Source organism: Olea europaea, chromosome 14, assembly GCF_002742605.1.
Source record: "Olea europaea var. sylvestris chromosome 14, O_europaea_v1, whole genome shotgun sequence".
Classification (NCBI taxonomy): Eukaryota; Viridiplantae; Streptophyta; class Magnoliopsida; order Lamiales; family Oleaceae; genus Olea; species Olea europaea.
The window spans coordinates 12,838,424-12,850,725 of record NC_036250.1 but is presented as its reverse complement, the minus strand read 5'-3'; the positions used below and the strand labels follow the sequence as shown (position 1 = coordinate 12,850,725).

At 35.9% G+C, this 12,302-nt stretch overlaps 1 protein-coding gene across 1 annotated transcript; it reads right to left on the bottom strand.

Annotated features, from left to right (window-relative positions):
* Positions 1 to 6: 6 nt before the first annotated feature.
* Positions 7 to 3,998, bottom strand: LOC111409221 (mitochondrial outer membrane protein porin of 34 kDa-like; the record flags this gene model as incomplete). Its single annotated transcript, XM_023039229.1, has 6 exons — positions 3,845 to 3,998; positions 3,673 to 3,740; positions 1,321 to 1,431; positions 1,076 to 1,162; positions 744 to 952; positions 7 to 58 (listed from the first exon to the last, which is right to left on the bottom strand). Coding segments are annotated over exons 1-6 (576 nt in total), but the record flags the coding sequence as incomplete, so codon positions are not given.
* Positions 3,999 to 12,302: the final 8,304 nt, after the last annotated feature.

Sequence of the window (12,302 nt, the reverse complement as noted above, 5' to 3'; positions counted from 1 at the left end):
GGTCAACAGGCTCACTGTATGATAGTATGTCGCACTTAGAGTGTCACCTTTATCGTTCCTGAATCAACAATATACACTCAGCACCTTCTTGGTTCAAGAGGTTAATAATCAAGCAGATGGGGCAGCAAATCCAGGAAGCCAGTATATACTGATGGAAATGAAAGATACTTATCTAATCTTGTAATAAAAAAAATTTCTGATAAAAATCTTTCAATACCAAATGATGGTCAAAATTAACCGTCTTTCTAATGTCAATGCTGGACTGTAGAGCCCCAAGGCAATTTTTATATTTTGAACTACAAAGGAATATTGGGTATTCATATATCTATTAGGTCAACCTAATATTCTTACTATATAAAGGATTTATTAGGGTGTGTTTTGTGTGAGGCACAAAGATGCGTGAAATCACCATGGTAATCTTGTTCTCCAAGATTAGGAAAACTTGCAATAGCAAGTGGATGTAGCTGTTACTTTGATAATGGAGCCACTTCAGATTTTTGTGTGCTTTGCTTTTTTTTATTTTTTTTTATGTCTCTTATAAATATGGACTTAACAGCTCCCAAACTCCTTAGTCAGAGCACTGTCAGTGCTCCTATACTTACTCCATAACCAGTAAATATGTCCATTCGAAGTAAATGGAAACTATATAGTGCTTGGTAGTAGTAACAGTGCAACACAAAGCTATCTCCCAGAACAGGGAATCATACAAAAATTTCATTCAGCCATTTATTGAAACCACTCACAGAGACAATGAAGCAATAAGATCTGCATTTGTAAAGCTTGCTCCAAAGTTGCATTTGGTAAGAGCTCCTTCCTTGGTGTCAAATGACACATCAGTCCCCACAGCAAGATTATTATTTCCCAGTACACCAGAAAAGTTTACAATGGGGTTAGCAGTCAAACCGATGCTGGAGCTTATTCCAGCATAGTCGTGCAAGTATTGAAGTTCCAGCTGTCATTGACAAATGATGAAAAGGAATTACACATCAAGTTGCACTTCAATACAAGACACAGCTAAGATATGCCAAGCAACAGAATTCTCAGTTTAATAATAATCAATTAAGAAAATACTTGCCTTTCCCGACCTTTGATCAGGAACTCGGAAACTTAAAATTGTCTTCAACCCAGGAGCAGGCTCATCAATTGTGACAGTGGTGAAGAGCTGGCATTGGTTTCATAAATTAGTTATACACAATGGAACAGAAATATATCCATTCAGCATCATCCAATAATTTGTATATGGGAATTGAGATTAAAAAATAAAAAAAATTCTAGCTTCTAAACAGATAACAGAAAATAATACTGAGAGAGAGTCCATACATTGGAGTTTGTGTCTACTTTAACATCAGTAGTGACATTCTTGTGCTTCAACTGAGTATTGACATCAGCCAGAAACAGTTCACCTTTCTTTGTTCCTGAGGAAGTGATACTCTGCAACAAGAGAGGAAAAAAATAAAAAATAAAATAAAAGAATAAAAATTGGTGTTAGGTTTACTACAGCCAACAATTTTGATAAACACGAAAATCCACTCAAAACTGACTTAGATATCAACTAATTAGAAGAACAAAAGTAGAAATGTGACAAAAATTAAGGACTAAAATAAATAAGGGGAAAATAGAACACAGAACAAAAAATTTCCAAAGGTTCAGCCAAGAAAAGGCCGACTTCTCTATTGATCACAACCTGCACTAAATTTTGATTCAAGTTACATCATCAAAACAAATTCTCAATCAGCACTCGAGAAACAGTGTTTTACCCAATACAAGTAAACTGTCTTACTACACTTTCCTGAGAAAAACTACAGATCGACTAGAACAGGGAAATTGCGAGAGGACAAAAAATGAGCAAGATAAACATTTTCTTGAGAGTACGTGGAAACAGCAAATGTAAAACAGAAAATTATATGGCTTTGCAGTTGCTGGAGAAGTTATGTGGCAGTCCCTCTTCCATGTGGATAAGTCCTTACTTTTAATGTTAACAAAGAGAAGGTGCAAGGCTACATGAAAAATATTGTGTTTTGCTGGTTGTGATACAAGTTTCAATAACTAGCTTCAAGGTACTAATAAAAATGTGAAAAAATAAATATAAATCCATAATGAAATTATCCTTCAAAATCCACAAACAATATTGGCCATAAACTCTAGGAAACGCTAGAAATACTAAATTGGCTCTAATCATTACACAAATCCACATAGATCTAACAAGATTTTATTCCAGGAAAAAAAAAACTATTGGACAAAAACCCACATAAACTGAACAAAATTTCTATTCTAGGAAAAGAAAAAAAAGGAAAAAAAAGAAAGAAGAATAATCAGCTAGGAACTCTATGCAAACCAAAATAGACTCAACGATATTCTATTCTAGAAAACAGTAAGCAAAAGGGTCTCATAAGTGCAAGATTGGTAATATATCCTCAAGAGCTCCAACAAAGTAAAATAATAAGAAAAAGACCAAAAAAAAATCCTATGTTCCATCTCCAAGTTTAACAATAATTACTAATCTAGAACTACCGCATCTAATTAGAAAAGGGGACAGATTTATTTATTCAAATAATCTTCAACATGCTGCATAGGCCAAATTCATTTTCTCATTAAAGGCCCATGGAAAATTATCACTGAATACAAGGGATTGAACTCAGTATCTCTGTCTGCTCTGATAAGTGTTGAGCTTACCTTGCTAAAGATGGAACAAATCTATTTATTTATTTAAATTGTCGACAATAATATGATAGATTACAAATCTATTTATTTATTTAAATTGTCAACAACAATATGATAGATTACAAATCTATTTATTTATTTAAATTGTCGACAACAATATGATAGATTCCAAATCAAATTTACATATGTAAGCAGAGGACCAAAACGAGCTGTTTAACATTACAGGTTCCGATGGGATGCAGTGGATTATTGGATTGTAGAACATTATGTAATTTATGTTAGTAGTTAAATGGGAAGTGGGTAGTGTGTAGTTTTTGTATTATTAAATGTCAAGCAAGTCGGAGGTTGGTCTCTGTGTTGTGCATCTTGTCGATTTGGGAATTAAAGGTCGCGGGGAGAGTTTCCAGCCTCTTGAGTCTCGAAAGCTGATTTTCCTCATATTTTCATTTCTTTTGAGTTGCAACAATTTATTAAATTCAGTACCAAGTAAATTCAAAAGATATATTGTCAAGTGTCCTATATCTGCTTCACAATTCTTGTTTATAAGTACCAGATTCTTTTGAATCTGCTTCTGAAATCCTGCAAAATGAGGTTCTATCACAATAACATGCAGACTGTGAAACCCATAAAAGTTGCCGATTTTATCCGGATATTTGTTTTCAAAAACTCCCTTTACCGAAAAAAAAAAAAAAGAATTACTAATATTGAAAATGTCAGCGAAACAGATAGATTATACAAATTCCATTTCCTAAAAATATGTAAAATTCACTGAAGAAACTAGCACAATAGTAGCTTCCAACAAATTTTCACTTACTAGTCAGCTTATTAGTTACACAAAGTTTTATTAATCAACAGACAATAAAAATAAAAAATCAGAAACTCGTAAAAACAAATGCAATAAATAATAAACATTTCTGACAGTATATGTACATCAACAATGCTTCCAGAATCGAACACGGGCACTAATCACAATATAACAAAAACAGCAAAATAATTATAAAAAAAACTTGCCACTCCAGTGGGCGAGTAGGTAGTGATGGTGAACTTCTGGTCGCACTGGTAATCCCTGTATAAAAGATCTATTTCCACCAATTAAACACAAATAAAAATAATTATTACTCTAATCAGCAATAGAGCACAAAAACTTAATTAAAATCAACAAATTATAAGATTAAAATGAAACCTCTAGCTCTTTTGCCAATATCAGAGTAAAGTCCCGGACCCTTGCCCATTATCCTAAAGCCTAAAAATTGAAAAATCAAAATATAGAGAGGGAAAGTGGGCGTATGTGTGGCCTTGGACTATGAGAGCTGTCTATGTAAATGGTGGAAAAGCCCTAATTTGCAACCTCAGGTGCGTTTTTGGGGAAATATTAGCCGTTGATGGGGGCTTGCTGGTCGCGGTTGTACTTGAGCCGTTGATCTACGTGATTGAGGGAGATGGATTTCAAAGGGTATTTTGGGGATTCAAAGGATAGGTGTCGCGTGGACGTAGTTTTGGCTGCGGAATTTCAATTTCAAAATTTGATTTATTTCTGAATAAGACAACGGCAAGCAGGTATATTGTTCCAGGATATTACATTTGGTAAAAACGCTTAAAAAAGCCAAATACTGATTTAAATATGAGAATTTCATATTTATTAATAACAAGACATATTAAATAAGAGCATATATTAAAAAATTAAGAAATCCATTATACCCTCAACAAAAAAAGTAACATAATTTGGGGAAAATGAAAAAGAAAGTAATATTATCTTTAGAGGACAGAAGAAGTTGTAATACTGAAGAATGATGAATGGTGAAAGGGTAATTGGCACAAAACGTCCTTACCTTTCAAGTCTATTGTGGAAAACGTCCCTACTTTTCATTTTTTGACATTTTTGCCCTCATTTCAACCTTTCTTTGCGCTGGACGTCCTTCCGTCCATATTCCATCAGTTTTTCAATTATTAAATACAAAAATACCTTTTTCTTTCCATAAACAAGGGTAAAATTGTCCTCACCCACTTCACCCCTTTTTTCCGCCATCAACTTAGTCCATAAGTAACAATAGCAGCAACATGAATCTGAAAATACTTTAAATGATTAAGTTAAATAAAGAAAAAATATCGTGAACACATTATATTTCACAATTCCACAACTACTGTTGCTGTCATCTTGTGTCACTGGAAAAATTTAGAAAGACATATTAAATGGGTAGTCAATTTATAATGAGTCAATTTAAAATGAGTCATTCATCTTCTCCATTGAACCAAAAAGAGCCATTCACCATTTTGACTCATTATAAATTGACTACCCATTTAATATGTCTTTCTAAAATTTTCCAGTGACACCAGATGACAGCAATAGTAGTTGTGGAATTGTGAAATATAATGTGTTCACGATATTTTTTCTTTATTTAACTTAATCATTTAAAGTATTTTCAGATTCATGTCGCTGCTACTATTACTTATGGACTAAGTTGATGGCGGGAAAAAGGGGTGAAGTGGGTGAGGACAATTTTATCCTTGTTTATGGAAAGAAAAAAGTATTTTTGTATTTAATTAACGGAAAAACTGATGGAATATGGACGGAAGGACGTCCAGCGCAAAGAAAGGTTGAAATGAGGGCAAAAATGCCAAAAAATGAAAGGTATGGACGTTTTCCACAATAGACTTGAAAGGTAGGGACGTTTTGTGCCAATTACCCTTTAATTAACGGAAAAATTAACGGAATATGGACGGAAGGACGTCCAGCACAAAGAAAGATTGAAATGAGGGCAAAAATGCCAAAAAATGAAAGGTAGGGACGTTTTCCACAATAGACTTGAAAGGTAAGGACGTTTTGTGCCAATTACCCAATGGTGAAACTACGGATGGCGGTGGCTAGACCCTTAAACACTCGAGTTCAATTGGACCATTTGGCTCGTGTGGACACAGGTGAATTCATTTTTATTTTTTAAATTAACAAAATAAACAAAAAAGAAATGGGTATATGTCCTTGCCTTTCCATTTGACTTTCTCTTCCCTGGTGACCAGTAATGCTCTGTGACAACCTATTAATTGTTGTCGTCTGGCCTCTCTTGCTGACTCGATACCACCTAGTGTGGTCAGCACCTAACATATTCGGGGGTAAAGAAAGAGCTTGCTCGATGCGGTCCCTCAACTCGTCTCGATATGAGTCCAAGTAATTTATGTATTAAGACGAGTTGAACCGATGAATGGCTCAACCCTTTTGCCATCACGAGGTGAAACAAAATTATGCTTTGAGGTGAAATGCTCGGCTACAATTGAAGACTAGTCTAGGGCCCTAAGTTGCAGTTAGGGCTATGTGCAGTTCTTTCTAATGAGGACATCATCTATTTTATTTCTAGTTGGATTTTATTTTATTTGTGAGCTTTATTTTTGTTTTGGATTTTTTTTTATGTAATTGGGCTTGTATTGACCCAAGCCCATTTTAGTTAGGGTTTTGTCCTTAATATGAATTATTGAAATTGGTTGTGGCGTATCATTTCTCTTCCTTCCTCTTTTCCCTTGAATTTCTTCTTCTTCTCCGATTTCTTTCCCCCATTCTCTCCTATTTTTCCCCTTTTTTTGCTGTACTCTTTTTTTATTCTACATCAAATTTAATATCAGAGCCGAATCTTGGATAATTTCTCTCCTACAATCTAAAATTTCATCCTATTTCCTTTCCAAAATTTGTTGGAAAGCGTGATTTCATTTTTCCAGTTTTCTTTGCAATTGAAAAGAAGGAAAAAAAATATTGTTCTTCGTACTATTCATAGGTACTATTTACACCCAAAAAAATTCAATTTTAATATATATGGGCCTGTTTGAGAGCGATTTTTCCTTCCAAAAAATTGATTTTTTGACCGTTATTTTACTATTCCAGCTGTCATATTTAACTTCTTCTTTCACAGGTGGACCCCACTTTTCTCATAATGGTCAAAAAATCAATTCTCAAAATCATTCCCAAACAGGCTCTATATATATAATTGGCAACCCTAAAGCCAGCTCACTATTTTCAAGAAGCCCAAAGTCCCCTATGTCAACCCAACACCATGTGGTCCTAACTACAATTAGCCAAACCCCATATCCATTATAAATTATGTAGCCCAAGCCCAAATACCTACAAATTCATCACTTAACCTAACTACCCAATCTCATTATCATTTAACCCAATTCAACCTAGCCCATTACCCAACCTAAATCATAGCAAGCATTCCCTTCAAATCCAAATCTCTTAACACGGCGGCCATCACACACCCAATACCCAATTAACCCACATCCCCTTCTAGAACTCAACCATCGTCTCCATCATTACGCCACCACACTAACCTGCAACTCCCAGCATCAACCACCTCGCATAAATCACTCGTTGTTGACCACCATCGCCGTGCGTACCTTACTTCCTATCTACTGCGACCACAGCCCATCCAGTCTCCAACCCCCAACTACAAACCCGATCTCTAACTTCATCTCCTCTAACCTTAAACCTACTCCCTATCGTCGGTAAAACGTTACAAGTCCCACCACACTCAACCCGTCTTCAACCTCAGCAACTCAAACTCGTCTTTGTCTAAATCAGTCCTCCTCCCAGTCGCCGTTGCCCCAAGTTCCACCTTCTCCAACCACCCTCCACCGCCATTACAACCTTCATCACCCCTATCAACTCGACCACAAGAAACCTACCTTCCCTAATCTTCACTTCTCCTTTGACCCATCGCCCTCTTCGTTTCCCAACTGGCTCCTGCCAGCCATGCAACCTTTCCTGCTGGCATCCATTCTATTACGGCTGAAGGCATCGTCGTCGCCACCATTCGACCTTTTGTAACTTTTCGACTTCCTCAACAGTGAATTTCAAAATCTGGGGAGGAACGTTTCTCGTCTAATAGGATTTTGTTGTCTGGATTCTGTACAATTTGCACTCTTGATTGATTTTCAGTAAGATCCATGTTGCTAAAAGTTTCAATTGCCAACAATCCTTAAGGCCAGTCACTGAATTCTTCTTTCGGGTCGTCGCCACCTCCACCAACAGAACTAGAACCATCAGCTACTCGAGAGTTTTATACTACAGTATTCCAAGACGTGCCAACATAACAATCGTAATTGGGACACATTTTGACTCTCTTGAGTCTCGTGAGTACATCGCCAGCAACTTCAAGCTTTCGTGGGTACCACCTCTGCAATTCGACAACAGGGAGTCCTCGTTCTCTGTTTATTGTTGGTCTATACGACTGTTCATTTAATATTGCATCATTTAAATTCTTTGGGGTAATTAGCACAAAACATCCCTACCTTTTGATGTTTTTGTGGAAAACGTCCCTACCTTTCATTTTTTGGCGGATTACACCCTTACCTTTACCTTTTTTTGCGCAAAACGTCCTTCTGTCAACCCTCCGTTAAATGTTCCGTCAAATTAAAAAGGTAATTAGCACAAAAGGTCCCTACCTTTCAGAGTTATTGTGCAAAACGTCCCTACCTTTTATTTTTTAGCATAATTAGCAGAAAAGGTCCCTACCTTTCAATATTATTGTACAAAACGTCCCTACCTTTCATTTTTAGCATTTTTACCCCTACATTTCACCTTTCATTGTGCAAAAGGTCATTTTCATCCATTTTTTTCAATAAAATGACGATTTTACCCTCCTATTGAAATAAAATAAAAAGAAAAGAAAAAAATAATTAATTAATTGCAATCATAGTTCTAAATCTTTCAAAACATTACAGATAAATCATAAATTCTCAACCACCACCATTTTCACAACCTATCAAGCTGTCAACTATAAATCCACATAATACCACCTTTCGACCACCATGCCCATCGGACTCCACCACCGTAAATGTGGTTGTTTCGGACAGATTGGTGACCAATACTATGGAGGAGGATATTGGGGAGAGTGAGGCGACACTGGTGGTGGTGGAGTCCGATAGGTGTTGTGGTCGAAAAGTGGTGCTATATGGATCTATAGGTGGTGGCTTGGTGGGGTTGTTAAAGTGGCGATAGTGGAGAATTTAGGATTTATCTGTAATGTTTTGAAAAATTTAGAACTATGATTGCAATTAATTAATTATTATTTTTCTTTTCTTTTTGTTTTATTTCAATCGGAGGGTAAAATCATCATTTTATTGAAAAAATGGATGAAAAGGACCTTTTGCGCAATGAAAGGTGAAATGTAGGGGTAAAATGCTAAAAATGAAAGGTAGGGACGTTTTGCACAATAATATTGAAAGGTAGGGACCTTTTCTGCTAATTATGCTAAAAAATAAAAGGTAGGGACGTTTTGCACAATAATATTGAAAGGTAGGGACCTTTTCTGCTAATTATGCTAAAAAATAAAAGGTAGGGACGTTTTGCACAATAATATTGAAAGGTAGGGACCTTTTCTGCTAATTATGCTAAAAAATAAAAGGTAGGGACGTTTTGCACAATAATATTGAAAGGTAGGGACCTTTTCTGCTAATTATGCTAAAAAATAAAAGGTAGGGACGTTTTGCACAATAATTTTGAAAGGTAGGGACCTTTTGTGCTAATTACCTTTTTGATTTAACGGAGCATTTTAACGGAGAGTTGACAGAAGGACGTTTTACACAAAAAAAGGTAAAGGGAAGGGTGTAATCCGTCAAAAAATGAAAGGTAAGGACGTTTTCCACAAAAACATTGAAAGGTAGGGATGTTTTGTGCTAATTACCCAATTCTTTGTTGTTGTTACCTTGATAATTTTAGCCTTACCCCACTTGATCAGAATTATTGAACAAGTTGACTTCCCATTGTTCCCCACTTATCCACGTGATAGGAGAATTTGACTAGTATTTGACCCCTTGCTTTGCTATTTTACATGAAGCAATAATATTAGCTTGCCGTATTAAATTTACTTAATCCCTCAACAAAAAAAATGCTCAAGTTGTTATTTTTTCATTGCTTGCACTTATTGTTCATTGGTCTCATCATTGCACGTCATTTAGTCGGTATTGCATTGTATGCAATTGCGTAATGGTTGTCTTGTCGCTTCTATTTCCAATACATTGACCATGGACCCATCCCAATTTGATGCACTCACTAGACAATTAGCGCAACTTGTCACTAGCCAGCAGCAATTGCAAACTTAAATAACGTCTGTCCAAAGTGAGATGGCTGCTACTTGTGAAAAGAGCATAGATCTAGTAGCTAGTCTGAACAATTGTAAGCACGATTGCAGGGATAGGGGTCAGGATCGTGAGCGAGAATGAGGCCACGATCGTTATGGTACTTATTCTTTTCCTCATCATAAAGAGTGTTTCTTTAAAGACACTAAATCAGATACTCCTACTTTCGATGGTTGTTTAGATCATGAAATTTTTACCCAATAGAACACCCTTACACAAGGGAATCGACTAGTAACTAAGCACATTGCTTAATTTGAGGAAATTCGAATGAAATGTCATGTCATTGAGGATGAGGCCCTAACTTTGAGTAGGTTTATGTAAGGTCTAAGAGATGAACATAGGCGTGAGCTTTTTTTTCGATGTGTCACTACTCTTGATCACACTCACTCTTTAGCTCGGGACTACGAGCTACTTATTAGTGCTCCATATGAAAAGTGTAGTCACCATTGTTCACCCATTTCATCAGCATCGCCTCGTCATAAGTCTATCGTAGAGCTTGTCCCGTCTAATGTTCCTCCCATATCAACTCCACCTCCTCATGTTAAGTCCCATATAGGACCTCCTCCATCTAATACTCCTTATTTGATTGAAAATAAGGGTCAAGATTTTGAAACTCTAATGACTCCTTGCTTGCAGTGCTTCAACTGTAAGGACTTTGGTCACATCTCTTCTTAATGTCCTAGTCGAGCCTTAGTCATTGAAGAATAGAAGAGTATAAGAGATGAGTGGTTAGAAGATCAAGTCTATGACCCTAAACTTGAAGAATGTGATAATTTGAATGAAATTGAGGACACTTCCCTATATAGTATTTGGACTTTTCCTATGAATATAGGGGTTGTACCCCTTGCTCTCGATACCTCTCAGTCAAATGTTGTATATCGTACTCTTATCCAACCTAGCGGCCCTAATGATTTGTGTAATCGATTTATAGGTATGAGTTTCGTCGAAGTTATTCATGGTTATAAGTCTAAGAAGCTTTTAGACCTTATTCCAATGTCCCCACATGCTAGTATGTCTATATCAGCTGAGACTTTTGTATATCATATCCGTGACTTGCATATTGAGATCAATAAATAACTTGAAGCAAACAATGCATTATATAAACTTCAATTCAATTTGCATAAGCGAAATCTTGAATTTAATATTGGGGAATATGTTATATTGCAAGTCTGTAGTGCTGGTCCTTATGAAATTTTAAAGCATGTTGGTTCAAATACTTACGTCGTTGATCTCTCATCATATTTTGGCTACCACTCTGCTCTAAATATTGAGGATTTCATTATTTACAAACACCGTTTTACTCCCTTTGATGATCTTTTTCTACTTAACTTTGTGGGCCCCCAACTTGACTATGTTGATATTTCTACCTCAATACCACCAATCACAATACACACAGATAAAATTGATGTTATTTTAGATAAACATGTTGTATTGACCAATGATGGCAAGATTCAGTACTTCCTTATTTGTTGGATCATTCCACTTGATTTGAGCTGTACATGGATTCCGAGAAAGAGGTGCCAACTAATATGGATCAAGCTGTTTTTGGAGTTTCGATACTTGGTTCGTCAGAAAGATCATCTTCCATGGCTTGACTTGAAACATTTGGAATATCAAATTAACTGCAGCCTATAGTGATCTATAAACTCAACAGAATCGAGTTTTTCTCCCACCCAAGGAGAGTTGATGAGGACACCATCTATTTTATTTCTAGTTGGATTTTATTTTATTTTGTGGGCTTTATTTTTGTTTTGAATTCTTATTTATGTAATTGAGCATTTATTGACCCAAGCCCATTTTAGTTAAGGTTTTATCTTTACTATTATAGTACTTTCGGTATTTTTATTCCCCTAGGCTCTTCACTATGTTCCCTTCCTTCCAAATCTCTTCTTTTCAGAACATTCCATAAAACATAGATGACGCATTTTGGGTTGAAGTCTGGGCAGGACATTCAACATTCGTACGCAATGACTCGTATGTTTGACCTCTATGATAGGACAAATAATCCCATCTTAGTATGGTATTAATAACCTTTATGATTTTCTATTAACTCTATTTTATTATAGGCATATAAGATACGACCATCTGAGTAATCTTGACTAGTCTAAGAGTTTACACCAATTGCTCGATCAAAGGAAAAGAAGCTCCTAAGATCGCGCATCCTGCCTTGCTTAAAGATACAACTCGATAATTATCTCTCTCTCATGTCACTCCATTGTATCCAAAAATTATCATAGCACACTAAAGACGATTTTCCACTAACACCCTGCTTGTTGACAAAAATCAAGCTTCTATCTAAGAAATAATTTTCTAATCTCCCACTCTGAATATAAGAATATGGGCACTTTTCCTCAGATATTGAAAGCCTTGCATGCAGATTTCATTTTTGGGATGTCCTTTTCATCTATATCTAATATATTCGCACGAAGAGCATCATCCTATTTCCCCTGTTTCAACATTTCGTTTCCTCTCTTCATTCTATTTGTTTCTTTTTTTTCAGTTATTCGCCTTGTAAACTT